This window comes from Chlorocebus sabaeus, chromosome 10 (genome assembly GCF_047675955.1).
Source record: "Chlorocebus sabaeus isolate Y175 chromosome 10, mChlSab1.0.hap1, whole genome shotgun sequence".
Classification (NCBI taxonomy): Eukaryota; Metazoa; Chordata; class Mammalia; order Primates; family Cercopithecidae; genus Chlorocebus; species Chlorocebus sabaeus.
Genome location: NC_132913.1, coordinates 39,130,798 through 39,146,666, shown reverse-complemented (window position 1 = coordinate 39,146,666; position 15,869 = coordinate 39,130,798). Strand labels below are relative to the sequence as shown.

At 39.5% G+C, this 15,869-nt stretch overlaps 1 protein-coding gene across 6 annotated transcripts in view; it reads left to right on the top strand.

Annotated features, from left to right (window-relative positions):
• Positions 1–15,869, top strand: part of CACNB4 (calcium voltage-gated channel auxiliary subunit beta 4) — a 272,030-nt gene that overhangs the window by 243,642 nt on the left and 12,519 nt on the right. For all 6 annotated transcript variants that reach the window (XM_007964966.3, XM_007964968.3, XM_038002130.2 and 3 more), the window contains 3 exons: positions 474–583; positions 5,842–5,993; positions 7,675–7,770. In XM_007964966.3, the coding sequence (XP_007963157.1) occupies positions 474–583; positions 5,842–5,993; positions 7,675–7,770 (358 nt within the window). The remainder of the gene's footprint in view (positions 1–473; positions 584–5,841; positions 5,994–7,674; positions 7,771–15,869) is intronic.

The following is a 15,869-nucleotide window of genomic DNA, read 5'->3' as shown; positions in this document are numbered from 1 at the left end:
TTTGGTAATCAAAATGAAGAGCGTTTCCCAGCTTTGACCAGCATCATTAAATGCCAGAGCAAAGCATTTGTAGTTCCTGAAAGTCTTGTTCAAGAGCAAATCAACTATGAATTGTGGCAAATTGTATTGCTGCTTCCTAGAAAGAGCATGGTTTATTTATATGTTTTGGTTCCTTCCTGGTATGGTGTGTATTATAAAGGGAATTCAGCAAGGCAGGCCATAATGGAGGAAGAATGTTTTTAATGGAGTAGGTTTTTTGTGTGTGTGTAAAACAGTTTAAACCTTCCTCCATTCTGCTCTGCTTGCATTCTGATACTAGCCAGAGCCTGTTTAAAACACTTGTGGCCAATGTTTATTATACTGTGGTTCCCCTGTAGTATGTAAATTGGTTATTAAGTACTGTGGTTCTAAATCACTTGGAGAGCCCCATAACATTTTTACTGGCTTGTTCTGTTCTGTGTTCCTATTCATAGGATATCAATAACGAGAGTGACAGCTGACATTTCTCTTGCTAAGAGGTCTGTCCTAAATAATCCCAGCAAGAGAGCAATAATTGAACGTTCGAACACCCGGTCCAGCTTAGGTAAGATGTTCAAATGTGGTACTTCTTCAAGCTGTGCTTACAGACCAGGCTGACACATGGTGCATTTGTGAATGTCTTTGTCAATTTGTTCCCCATTCTGAATGGTGGGAGCACTGAGTACCTGAAGAGAATGCTAGCTACGGCAGGAAGGCAGCAGAGTCTTGCAGTAGCCAGAGCCTGCTGTCTCTCAGCTTTAGTCAGTTAGCTAATTAGTCTGGTGGGAAGAATCCTCAATGGGCTCTCCTAGTCTTTGCCTGCCTAACCACATGAAACCACTCATCTCCACTTTGCTCAGCTTCTCAACGGGGCTAATGATATCTGTCATACCTGAGTCACAGCTGATGTGAAAGGAAACGAGGTGTTCAGCCTTCTGAGATCTTTAGAAGAAAAGCTAGATAACGGTGTTCTTGGTGTTGCAAATGGCAATGACCATTAGTAACATGCAGGGACTTTAAACATGTCTTTCCTGGGGTACCAGTCGGAAAGCATCCTAAAATTCCCCATGATGGAGAAGAATAAAAGACTGTAAGTGAGTAGCTCCATCAAGCCATAGGTGAGCAGGGCTGTGGAGGATGGAATCACCACCCACAGAAGCAAGTCCATAGTGCTGGTGAATTACATTGTTCATCTGGAAAGCCTGTTCATGGTCTCCACAATTGCCAAGGGTGGTGTAGTCCGCTCATGACTTCCTAGGATTCTCTTTACATTCATATTCTGAGGGCAACTTGTTTTAACTAGGAAGGATAAATAGGGCTCTTCCATGCCTTACATTTTTTAAACTGTTGAAATTAGCTCTATAGATGATAGAAAACTAAACAAAATTAAGATTTCCAAGACAGAGTGCATGCCCTAACATCACACTAAGAACCCACTGACCTTGAGCCAAAGATTGTACAATTTGTAAAGAAGGTACAAAGTATTAGCTGCGTATTCCTGACATGGGATTGGCACATGATCATTGCTAATAAATGTTTGTTGGATGGTTGCTTTGTGAAGGAATACTAAACATACCAAATAGAGTAGTGGTCAGTGCTTGTGAGGGGAAGATCCCAGCGATTAGTGGTCCCTTCTTTAGTCTTGTATTTAGAGCCTTCCACATGCAGAGGGAAACATGCTCAAAGGCACAGTATTTTGACCTGGAGGAGGTACAATGGCAGTGTTGATGGTGAATCCTATTAGGTAATGACTAAAGTTAAATATCATGGGTGACAAGGACATTAAGTTAGGTTGAAGGTTTCTCAAATAAAACATCAATTCTCTGCTCTCCTGTTTTCTACCCATTTTGTAACTCCTTATAGTGTCTTTGGCTTTTAACTACTCTTTCTTCTAATGTATGGTGAGAGGCTAAAAGATAATTAAAAGCTTAAGCCAGGTTGTCTGACTCCTTTAACAACTGACACCTGCCAAGGGCTTCACCCGTACTCACTGAAGTCATTCCTTACAATCCAGTCACCCGCTGTCAGAGTCAGTGGGGTGGATGGGGGGCCAAGTTAGAGTAAACAAGAAAAAACAAAGTATATCTCAGCTCGTGGATTTTACCTTTACTCTTTAAAGTCATATACCCACAACCATTGGAGTTAATTTCATGGCAATCTGTTAATATTATAATAACCACAATGTGATCCATTTATGTGCTTGTTCATGCACATTTGTAGATTGCTTCATCAAATGTTTATTGAACACTTGTTATGTGCCATGCATTACACTAGACTTAGGAAATACAGACATATCCCACACACAGTATCTTACCCGTGGGCAAAGAGACAGAAGGGACAGATGGTTAGAATACCTGTGACAGTGGAATTATGAACAAAGAGCTAGGGGTATAAAGAAGAGTAGGGGGTAGGAGATGTGTGAGAAGACTTCTCAGGAGTTATATTTGAGCTGGTTCTTCAAGGCAGGAATGTACAAAGACATTGACATGTAAACAAAAATGTATTGTTGAGAAAGAAGTAGTTTTGTGTATAGCATGCTTAAAACAGGGAAGTTGGGGGTGTGATTTGAGAGGAACAGAAGAGACTGAAAAAGACCGAGGCCAATGTGTTGGGGTTCTAATGTGCCTTGCTAAAGAGATCTCCAAAATAGATCCCATGCAATGTTAATTTTACAACATAGTAATAGTTGTTACATTCAGAATGTTTTCCATTGTCAAATAAATTTGGAAATGATGGATTAAACTGACAGGTTTCTTCTCTGCAAGACTCTTAGAGCCTTGAAGATGTAAAGGGTAATGCATGTTTGAAATTCTAAAGAGAAGCTAGTATGGTATGCAATATATCCCTTGCACAAAACCCCCTTCTTCCCATAGGATATCTTATGAGATTATTGTTCTAGAGTACTCACTTTGGGAAATGTTGCTTTGGGCCTGGGGAGCCACTGAAGTGTTTTAAGCATGGGAGAAATATGAACAGGTTTGGGTATAAGGAATATCATTTATGACAGAGATCCTGGAGAGAGGTGGGCCCAAATCAGTCATGGTCAGTTTATAGAAGTGTTCATCGAGGTCCTCTAGCATCATAGTCCATGACTCCCCAGGGCTCCATTTGACTAGAATAGGATTATGAGGAAACCTTCATTGGAACCCCTCTGAGAATCAGTCCAGGTAGCCAACATTGTTTGGTTTGGCTGAGATCTTTTTGAAAAAAAAAGAGAGAGGGCTATATAGATAAATGTGCCTCACAGATAAAATGTATTTATTACATTCTGTATACATATTATCCAAACATTGGGCTCACCCCAGTATTTAATGTGGCCTTCTCCAGCACCCCTCCTGGCTTGTTCTGCCCAAGCACCTCTCTTCTTCTGCCCAAGTGCCCATTGCCTAAGAGTTTTGTGTTGGTTAAGCAGTAGGTATTGCTGCCCTTGCTCCTGGCAGAAACCACACTTAACCTCACTGCTGGTGCAGAGTAAATAAGGTCCAGGTATTTCTGAGTCACTTACACAGCAACTCAGAGTGCCTTGAGGGTTATTTGTACCAGGGCAGTCCAGTTCGCGTCAATGTCTTTTTGCTGCTTCTGAAAATATTGTATTCATATTTGAAGTTTAAGAAAACATAGGCTTGCTCACATATAGTCCTGGCCAGGAGCTCCCATAAGCCAGTGACAGTTTAATGAAAACAGCAAATGGAAAACATACCCTGACATCCTGAGGCTGAAATTTACTACAGTAAAAATTGACTTTATTTTCCAAACTTCCTACTGAAGAAACATTTCTTTTAAAACTTTCTGACATGTGAGAAAAAAGGGGACAAATATGTTACATTACTAACAAATGTAGAATATCATTTCAGAAGAATTTGACAAATAAGCCCACTTTGTTTTCATTAATATCCTGAAAGCTAGTCACCTTTCCAAGCAATGTGAAGTCTTTCAGGCCATTGGTATTAGATAACTTGAAAAGTGATATGTTGACTCTTCAAATGCATCCTTTTTAATACAGATCATGCCTTAAACTTCAGTGATTCTATGGGAAATAAGAATTTTATGCAATCAGGCAAAACATGAGAAAATAGAGTTTCATAATAGTCATGAGGATTCCTGACCCTGCATACCTTGTCAATCCTTTTGGATAAGGAAGGGAGAATTTTTCGGTGGGCAATGTGAACTTGAATTTACACTAAATAAGCAAAGCAAATCACAAACACTTTTCAGTGAGGGTAGTTAGAGCAACATTACCTTTTCCCTAGGCCATCTTTAGGATCATCTGAGGCTGGACACAGTGGCTTACACCTGTGATGCCAACACTTCAGGAAGCCAAGGCAGGAGGATTGCTTGGACTTCAGAGTTCAAGGCCAACCTGGGAAACTTAGTGAGACCCTGTCTCTACAAAAAACAAAAAATTTAGCCAGGCACAGTGATGTCCACCTGTAGTCCCAGCTACTCTTCAAACTGAGGTGGGAGGATCACTTGAGCCCAGGAAGTTGAGGCTGCAGTGAGCCTTGACTGTACCACTGCACTCCAGCATGGGCCACAGAGTGAGACCCTGTCTCTAAAAATTAATAATAATAATTTAAATTAGATAATTTTGTGTACTGTATGTACTTTGGACCAGATGACAGCATTGTTTGGTCAAATCTATAGTCAAAAAAGAAAAAAACAAAATCAGCTGGGCACAGTGACTCATGCCTGTAGTACCAGCACTTTGTGAGACCAAGGTGGGCGCATCACTTGAGACAGGAGTTCGAGAGTTCAAGACCAGCCTGGCCAACATGGCTAAACCTCGCCTCTACTAATAATGCAAAAGTTAGCTGGGCATGGTGGCGTGTGCCTATAATCCCAGTTATGTGGGAGGCTGAGGTATAAGAATCACATGAACTGGGAGGTAGAGGTTACAGTGAGCCAAGATCATGCCACTGCACTCCAGCCTAGGCAACAGAGTGAAACCGTATCTCAAAAACGAAAACAAATCAATTTCTCTGAAAATCAAGTATAATTCAGACTTTGGGCATGATCCAATAAGTCAGGTAATTTATAAAATATATATAAAAATTTTTTATATTTCAGAAAGCCATGTCCTATATTGATTATCTGTTTTCCTTAAAAAAAAAAAAAAAAAAAAAAAACCAAAAAAATACTGGATTGCTTCAGACATTTGAAAAGAGTAGATTTTTCATTTGACTAGACTCATGCACAGATTTGGGTCACTTGGCTATTACAGCCAGCCAGAGAGATTTGCATCTAGATGCATTGCAGCGTTTTAATATAATTGGCCTTACTTTTTGTTCTTAATACTGAAGCTAATTATGCCTTAGAGCAAGTACACTGGCTCTCATACTTAAATGTAACTAGACTTAGTAATATGATTAGCTTTAAGGATAGATGCAGAGCAGTTAACCAGTGGTACAAAAATGTGCATATCAGTCAAAACAGATGAGTTGTGGGTTTTTTTTTTTTAAGCATGTCCACAAAGTATTAGTATATACTTTGTTGATAGAAATATTTCAGTGTAATTTGCTTTCCATGTGATGTTGCTTTGCACATATATTTCAGTTGTTTTCTAAATGTGGTTTCAGCTTCTATGGCTAACATTAAAGTTTTTTAGAACAAAACAATAATCAAAAACAACATAAAAGAATTGTCGTACGTATATAAACAGCTAAATATTATGTTGACTAGAAGAAGTCTGAGAGCTATCTGTGAAAATTTAAAATATTTTATTTTGTAATGTAGACCAACATATCTGAAAATATACTGTATCTTTCTAATGTAAGAACTAATTCATAACAATAACCAGGATCTATTAATTATTTTTCCTTTTAGCGGAAGTGCAAAGTGAAATTGAAAGAATCTTTGAGTTGGCAAGATCTTTGCAACTGGTTGTTCTTGATGCAGACACCATCAATCACCCAGCACAACTTATAAAGACTTCCTTAGCACCAATCATTGTTCATGTAAAAGTCTCATCTCCAAAGGTAATTAGCTCCTTTCTGTCTTAAAGGTTAGAAGTGCATCTTTTAAAAATGTGCTTTGCTCTGTGTTTTTTTCTTAGTGGACAAGGAGAACATCTTGCTGATTATTAATAAGCACATTTAAAATCTTTCCACAGTGTACAGATTCTATGAATTTTCAGATAGTGAAGAATATAATAGTTCATTTCTTCTAAAAGCTACTATTGTAGACCCCAAACCAGACAGTTACGCAAGTGTATAATAAAAACAAAACATTAAGACAGATGTGGAAAAGTAGACTCTGGCTTATCATAGACTATGAATTCTATATTGGTAAATTTCTTGGATACTGTTGATTCCTGTGTCACCCATACTCTGTACCTAGTTGAGAGAGTACATCTATATTTATCAAAAAAGATATCTATATTGATCATCTATAAAATAGAATATCACTGTTTAAACATCTCCTATGGAAGTATTATAGACCCTGACATTTGTGCTTAGGTTGAGTTCTTGAAAGAATATAGTTATTCCATGGTAAGCACAATGGGAAATTTGCTTTGTATCTTTATGGCACTGTGGGAGATAAAAATAAAAGTGAAATAGCCCCAAATTAGTTTCCTTTGATTTGGATGTTCTTTCATTTTTAAAACAGGATGTTGTTCTTAAAAAGTTAATGTGAAATGGATGCCCTTGGGAAATACCATCTTAATAATCAGTTTCTTCTCTATGCCTCCTAGTGTATTTTGGTGCCTAAATACAAATTCAACTGCCAACCAGCATGGCAGTCTCCTCTCATAGGCGGAGAATGTCTAAAGAAGCTGTACTCTCCTCCAAATTTTCTGAGATCCTATCCTTCCATCCCTGTGCAGACACTGCTTTGGTGCAGTGGACTTGGAAATCCTGAGCAAACTAGGGCCTTTTGAGAATCAGTAGAATGAATTGAAATTGCTGCTGGGGATTCCAGCACTTCACTGCAGTGCAGGAGAGTTCAGCCCTTCCCACTGCCCATGACACTGTCGTGTCCTTAAGTGCAAGAATAGGAGTTCCCAGACCCTATGTCCTGCGGTATTATGGAGCTCATAGATTAACACTGCTTGCAGGGGAAGGGCCACGGGAGATGGCAGTATATGGCCAAATGCAGTTACAGCGGTAGCCAAAAGACATAGATATATCACTGGTTTACATGTAGCAATATACTAATACAAATGTTTTGCCTGGATCCCTAATCACAGAATAGTCTGATTGTTTTAAAATTAAACTGAAATGTCCCATTAATAATTGGTGACAAAAATAACCGAACATGTAAATGACTCTGACATTTATTTGACATGGAGATAGTGAGCTAAAACATTATTCAACTGAATAATATTAAAGTATTGCTTAACATAAATGACCTGGTACAGTCCACTCCCTCCATTTTTGCAGGGCTCTCTTTGAAATCTCTGGGGAAAATCTAGGGTGGGAACTCAGGCTCCTACTGAGACTTCACTCAGAGTTGGAATAGGATGACCATATCAAATCCATGGAACTGAGAGCCAGTGTAAGCAGATGACATCATTACAGGTTTAAATATATGATTTCTCACACTGCATTTCCTCTCTTATAATGCTCGGGGCCAAGCAGACCATTAAAAAGATCCTGGCTTATTTGATTTTCTTTTAACTCATCTACAATACCTGAGGTTCATGTCTTCTTCTATCAGGTTTTACAGCGGTTGATTAAATCTAGAGGAAAGTCACAAAGTAAACACTTGAATGTTCAACTGGTGGCAGCTGATAAACTTGCACAATGTCCCCCAGTAAGTATGATCATTTTTTGTCTTCATCATTCTTGACTTGTTAGAAGAGGGTGATTTTTTTTTTTTTCATATTGTCGTTTTCATTCTAAAATGATGGTGATGATGGTATGTTGTCATCTAAAAGATTTCTTGGAACAAACTGCTGCTGTTATGTTGCTTGTATTCAAGCATCCAGATATGGATGGTGTTTGCCTTGTAATAAGAAATGATCTTAGTGTCCGTGGTCTGCTCTCCTCAATGCTACCTTGTTTGCTTTGCAAACATGCAGCAAACCACTTAGTATTCAGCCTCCAGTCACATGGATATGCTTAAGAAGAGAACAAAAGAAAACATACCAATTTTACCTTCCTTTAACTTTTCTGCAAGAAAATTCCAGCAGGCATAAAAGATTATAACACTGAAGGTCAATAATTGATTGGCACTAGAGAGGCCCTGTGGTTATAGTAGACAAAAGAGTCAGGGCTGAGTGAGATGAAAAACGAAATTATAGCAACTCTTCTTCTGGTGCCATTGCCAGAAAACAGCTGCTAGGTTGGAAGGTGAGCAATGGCGGGCTGGGGTGGGAGAGGGAACTGCTCTCACATGGCACTGGGTCCCCAGTGGCCAGTCTCTCCACTTTTTCCACTGACTTACTATTTCTGTGTCTATATAAAGGAAATAACTGTCCTTCTTACTCAATGGATTCATTAGATTGTTTTATATAGTTGTGTAAGATTGTTTAAGCTCTATGGAAGCATGAAATCTGATTCAAATGTTTAGAGAGGCAACACAGCATAACCTGTAAAAGCACAGACTCTGGAGCCAGATATTTGGGTTTTGAATCCACACTGACTCGTTATGTAATCTTGGGCAAGTACCTATCTCATGGGATTGGTGTAAGGATTGAGTGAATGAATATGTGGTAAAGCTGTTAGAACAGTGCCAGGCACATAAGAAGCACCATCTAAGTTTTCTTATTATAATTACTGGATACACTTTGCCTGCTGTCATGTCCGGTCCAGTAGACTCTGTAAGAACCTGTGCCTCTCTGGCTCACTGTTGTATGTCAGTTCCCTATCATAGTAGACCCATAATATATATTTGTGGAATGAGTGAATGAATGAAAGGATGGTCAGACAATAAGAGTAATAATACATCCTTTCATTCGATGTTTACAATGGGCCAGACAGTGTGCTAGATGCTTTACACAGACTATCTCTAATCTTCACAGTTACCTAGTAAGATCGGCCATATTATCCCCATTTTATAGTTTAGGCAACTGAAAACAGAGAGATTAAATGATTTCCCTAAGGTGACATAGCAAATTAGGATTCAATCTATTCTAGATCTATCTGGCTCCAAAGACAATTTCCTACTCCGTAACCCATCCACCCATACACACATGTACCTGAAGATAATTTGATAGCTTGGAGCATGGCATGCTCTGTTAAGAAGTTTAACTTCACGCTGCCTGATGAAGCTCAGTTATACAGTGGAATGTATGATTAAAGCACTGAACAATACAGAAGAATGTATTGCCCAGCCCTGACCTTTTAATGTTTCACAGTTGAAGGAAGATAATCTTTGTTGTCTAGCTATCAAAAGCCGGGAACTACGTTATTATTTCCAATTTTTGGAACAATCTTATAAGGATAATTATATCAGTTTGGTCTTCTGGGAAGCAGACACCTAAATGGAGTTAGAAATGCCAGAGATTTATTGGAGAAATTTTATTTTTATGAAAATAAGTTTATTAACATTTATTCTAATAATTACTAGAGAAAATTCTTGTGTCCTATTAAATTTGAGGGATTTTAGCTGCTGAGAGGGTTGATCATTGAGTAGTTGTACATGTAATATGGTTTGTTACATCTGAAATAGCTGGAACCAAGAAAAGATATATGCATCTGTAAAAGCAAGTAATACAATGAACTACCTTAGGACTTGTACCTAGGTCAGAGATTTCAAACAGCTCCATTACTGGAAAGACGGACTTGCCTTACCATTATCTCAGTAGGATAAACACTTTCTCTTTTTATGTAGTTGGTAAGATAACTTGGAATTTTAAACAGGCAGTCTGGATGGATAAGGTTACCTTGTACTTAACATTTTCTAAACACTGTTTACTTTATTAAACATATTCAATTGATACTGCCCAGACGGTAGTAATGCTGAGAAGGAATCATATCCTCTATTTTGGCATGTGGGAAGAAATCTTTGGATTATAAAAACCAGTAGTAACCTTAAAAAGTGCCTGCATTTGCCCCTGTTTTACTTCAAGACCATAATTATAATTGTCATCCAAAGACTAGTGATCACTGTGTCGTTTTAATTCCTTTAGGAGAATTTGCAACTTACTTAATTGGCCACCGTATCTCCAGTCTGAAAAGTCAGCAAATTACATTGGCAGAGTATCACATTACTAAGAAATGAAAGGCAACAGTTTTTGGGAAGGGAAGTCTGTAAGAGCACTGAAAAAAGTTAACTCTGTAGCCAGAAGAATTCATCCTAGATCCAGGGACTATTGAAGCAAAAAGAGACTTTAAAGAGCACCCAGTATAGCATTTCCTAGACTATATTATTTATAATATGGGACCCATGTGATATCAGTAAGTGTTATGGGAAAAGAATCCTGATACCAAAAATGTTTGAGAAAACACTTACGTGAACAAAGGTAGTCTGGTTTCTTCACTACGGAACCCTGAATACGCCAATGTGTGTTTTATATCTCCAATAGGACAAATAGTATGCAGAGCTTCCCCTAAAATTGTGACTACAGATCTGCTTTTCCATTGAGTATCCTATGGGTCCAGTGGAACATGTCTAGGGAAAGATTGACTTAGTCCAATCTCCTTATTTTACAAATGATGGAACTGAGACCAAGAGAACTGGCTTTTCAAAGGTTATATGCCTGGGCGAAAGTCAGCTTAAGATCTCTTTCTCCTAGTCTAGCAAGACTAGATGATGAATGGCAACATGTCAGTTATATATTCTCCTGGAAAGAAAAATATGTGTTTTGGCCGGGTGCAGTGGCTCATGCTTGTAATCCCAGCACTTTGGGAGGACGAGGCGGGTGAATCACAAGGTCAGGAGTTTGAGACAAGCTTGACCAACACAGTGAAACCCTCTCTCTACTAAAAATACAGAAATTAGTTGGGCATGGTGGCATGCACCTGTAATCCCAGCTACTCAGGAGGCTGAGGCAGAATTGCTTGAACCTGGGAGGCAGAGGTTGCAGTGAACTGAGACGATGCCACTGCACTCCAGCCTGGGTGACAGAGCAAGACTCCATCTCAAACAAAAAAGACAAGAAAAGTATTGGGTAAGGCTTTTTCTAGGAGATAGATTAGAGAGATCAGTAAACTTTTTAAGTAAAGGGCCAGATAGTAATATCTTAGGCTTTGTGGGCTACACAGACCCCTTTGCAAAACTCCTCATCTCTGCTCTTGAGCAGGAAAGCAAACATAGACAGTGTGTAAAGAAATGGGTGTAGCTGTGTTCCAATCAAACTTCATAAAGGCATGAGACAGGCCTGATTTAGCCAGCAAACTGAAGTTACCCTTGTTCTAGGACCAAGAACAATAAAATTATTATTACTATGCAATAAAAACCATCAAAACATAGTGACTTCAAACAATGGCCACTCGTGGTATTCAGCTGGCAGCTGAGCTGGTACCTTAGCAGGAATGGCTGAAGGCTGGGCTCCGCCAGCTCTTTTTGGATACAGGCTTCTTACATGACAGCTCCAGGCTCCAAGAGCAAAGATTCCAGTCTCTTATGGCCTGGGCATAGATACCAGACCGCATCATTTCCACAGCATTTTGTTTATCAAAATAGTCACAAAGAGCAGGGTGCAGTGGTGAGTGCCTGTAGCCCCAGCTACTCAGGAGGTTGAAGCAGGAGGATCGCCTGAGCCCAGGAGTTCAACGCTGCACTGAGCTGTGATTGTGCCACTGCCCTCCAACCTGGGAGACATACTGAGACCCTGTCTCTGAAAGGAAATTTTTAAAAATTAGCTGGGCATAGTCCTAGCTACTTGGTAGGCTGAGGTGGGAGAATTGCTTGAACCCAGGGATTTGGAGCTGCAGTGAGCCAGGATTATGCCACTGCACTCCACCCGACAGAATGAGACTTGTCTCAAAAAAAAAAAAAAAAAAAAAAAAGTCACAGAGGCTGCCTAAATTCAAGGAGAGGGGATATAAGTCTTCATCTCCATGAGGAAATGTCAAGGAATTTGTGACCATTTAAAATCTGTCGTAGACAGTAAGATGAGTGGGGAAAATGGGCTCCTGGATAGTTGTACTTTTGAAGAGGGGGGACTATCCTCTCGTTGCCCATTCGGAATTCACAGAAGAAAAGATGGGATGCAGACAAAAGGGGGCCTATGGGAACAGGACCTGCAAACCCTTCTCATTTTTTTAAAAATATGACCAGGCTGATTTTATATTACCATTACACATCTATACACTATATATTTTTATTTCTTTTTGCTTCTACCAAGTATTGGTATTCTTTTTCTCTTCAGATAAGTTGAGAATAGTATATTTTTAAAGAAGGCCAAGTATAAACTTCCCCAGTACTATGGTAATAAGAAGAAAAGCTGAGAGAGACAATTGAACATATAAATGATATGTAATCCTTTAATCCTACTTAGTTACAATCTGGCTTGTGTTTCCCAGAGCTGACCCTGTGGCAGTTTGAGCTGTGTAATGTTTTTGTGTGTGTAAAATGACATTGATCGATCTTTCTGGGAGAAGGGAACTCATCTCCTCAGTAGAGTCTTGCAAACCTCTAACGTTACAGTAACCATGGTAGCTCTCTTCTGTCACCCTTTATTTTCCACTGCTGAATGGACTCAGATTTATCCTATGAAACACAAGAATTCTGGAGCGAATGATAGTGCCCAGTTATCCTTGATCAGATTGCTCTCACAGTAGTAATTTTCCACTGCCCTCTTCCAGTCATTTTATTTGAATTATTTAGAATCGTGTGGATTTACCTGTCTATTTGAAGTGCTCTCCTCATTGGTGCATTCATTATTCACAGCCCCTGGATGTCCACAGTTTAAGTCCTAACACTGCTTTTGAAAAGGAAGGTAATCAATTTCAGATGTCTGCTTCATGAAACAAGACCACATGGGATCCAGTTTCTCTCAGCCCAAAGGGGACTACACCTTTTCCAGGGATTTCAGCCACTGGACTTGGGTATATCAAGTTAGGGGTAGTTCGTTCCCACTAGTGCTATGATCTAACACATCCAATTAATCTGACTTTAACAAAAGCATGGGATGCCTTTTCTGTAGGCACTAATGTTGGTAGATGGTGTAATGTTTGAAGAATACAAGTGGACAGGATGGAGGGGTGTGGGGAGAAAAACATGTTTGGGTTCACAACAAGTGTCACAAATTATCAAGAGAGAGGAAGTCAAAAGAATCAAAGTTATATATTTTTTTGCCCTCATTTTACCCTCACTAATTACTGGCAAGAATTATGATGATCTTTCCTGTTTAGCTCATTAAAGTGGAAACTGCCTGGGACTAACTGCTAGAGCCTAGTACTATTGGCACCCCGGCTGGAGTGCAGTGGTGCGATCTGAGCTCACTGCAGCCTCTGCCTTCTGGGTTCAAGTGATTCTCCTGCCTCAGCCTCCCAAGTAGCTGGGACTACAGGCATGTGCCACCACGCCCAGCTAATTTTTGTATTTTTTAAAAGAAGAGATGGTCTCGAACTCTTGACCTCAGGTGACCTGCCTACCTTGTTCTCCCAAAGTGCTGGGATTACAGGTATGAGCCACTGCACCCATCATAGATCTTTTAAAAGCCCTTCAACTCGGAGTCTAATTTCCCATCATTAGTTGAGCAGTGAGTTAAGTACTCAGAATCTCAAAAGCTTTAATAATGTAAAGAATGGAGTTTTGATATGAAAGAAACATTGGTTGATTATTTTTATAATTAGCATTACATGTTGTACCATTCAGCCATTTTATTTTACTGAAGAGTACTTGCCAGTCCTTTTTTTTGTGCGTGGTTTGTTTTGTTGAGACAGGGTCTCGCTCTGTTGTTCAGGCCGGAGTGCGGTGGTGCAATCATGACCTCCCCAGCTCAAGCAATTCTTTCACCTCAGCCTCCCCAGTAAGAGTCCATAGGAATGCACCACTAAGCCCAGCTGATTTTTTGATTTTTTGTAGAGACAGGGTTTTGCCCTGTTGCCTGGGCTGGTCTTGAACCCCTGGGCTCAACTGATCCTCGTGCCTTGGCCTCCCAAAGTGCAGCCTTTTTTTTTTTTTTTTTTTTTGGTGTCAGTTTCAGGGTTATTTTCCAATAACAAGGAAATAAAAGTATGCTCACCCATATTATTTCTTTTTACCACTTAGAAATAAGAAAAATGCCCAACATGCAGTTTTATCTATGTACAACAAATAAATGTAAAGCAATGCATATAATTATAATTATTATTATATGCATGGGAGAGTTTTGGTACATTTAGTCCCCTGTCTAGCTAATATTCAGTAATGAACCAACTTTAAAAAGTGAAGTTCAGGCACAGTGGCTTATGCCTGTAATCCCAGCACTTTGGGAAGCTGAGGCAGGTGGATCACTTGAGCCCAGGAGTTTGATATTAGCCTGGGCAACATGGGGAAAACCCATCCCTACCAAAAAACTACAAAAAATTATCTGGGTGTGGTGGTGCACACCTGTAGTCCCAGTTACTCAGGAGGCTGAGGTGCGAGAATCACCTGAGCTCCAGAGATAGAGGCTGCAGTGATCGGAGATTACGCCACTGCACTCCAGCCTGGGTGTGGGAGTGAGACCCTATCTCCAAAAAAAAAAGTTAAACTTCAAAATTAGTTTCTACATTTTATATACTTTTTATTAAAAATATTCAATAGCTGCTTCCTAGATTAAAAAAACAGACAATATACGTTAGTTTTAATGAGATTCTCCCCAACGTGCTAGAAAATATGTATTTTATAGTCATTAAGGAAGACTTACCCAGTGTCTTCATATATCTTCCCTCCAAGAAGAATTGAAAAGAAATAAATGGAATATGCTTCATTTCCTCCAGGTAGGACTCACACTGTATCTTCTGTAAAAAGTAGGGCGACCCACCATTTGCTCAGGATTTTCAAGGTTTAGCAGTGACAGTCTTATCCCAGAAACACTGAGATCCCCAGCAACCACAATGATTGGTCACCCTAATTCAGATGGCTTCCCTAGTAAAGAGTGTTACATCTTACTCTGTGAATGGAGAACCAAACGGTTGGTTAAATACTGTTTTTTTAAGACCTTGCAAGTATTCATTTCCATTTTATTCACTTTCAGTCTTTCTTCCCCTTTCTTTCTTCTCTGCCATTTTAGCTCTCATAGCCACTAAATGAGCTAGAGGCATGTTTTTCACTCTGGGTTATTTACAGTGCTTTTATTTTATTTTTTAATTTTCTTGAAAGAGCTTATCCAGAAAGGGAGCCTAATGTGCCTGATGTTTTGAGGGTTGGTTTTGATACTCCTATTCACTACTTATTTACTTTGGCAGCCACACCATTCTGCCTACCTCAGCTGAAGAGAACATCCCATCATAGAAGGGCAGAGGTGTTCCCTGTGGCCGTGCTTTGAAAACAGCTCAGCGATGCCCTTCTCTTGGGCTGCACCAAGGGCATGGTATCACTGAGTTGGTAACTGTTCACTGCCTGGGACTTCTGCTGATTTGGAGCTCTGTGCATCCATAGCCCATGCTGCAGGCCACATATTGCATAGTAAGGAGTTGACTGCACTTGAACCTTTAAATTTATGAAAAATTGGCAAAGCTGGTTTGCATAATTCATTGGGTTGCTTCTCTTTGCATTTCTTGTATGATTTTTAAAAATTGTTTTCCCCTGATACTGAGTTTCTATCACTCTGGTCTACTCAGCTGTGTTATTTCCTAAACAGCTAAAGAGAAAAATTGTCACAGATACACAGGCTGTGAAATTCTTCCTAGTTGAAAATAAGCCACATATGTCAGTATTCATTCAGAAGCAGAAATTTGCTTTTCTCTGTGTTTTTTGAAAGCCTAAAAGCAGTTTCAAGTCATCTTCCAACCTATATCTGTCGTTTAGCAGTGCAAAAGCAGTTTCCTAGAAAT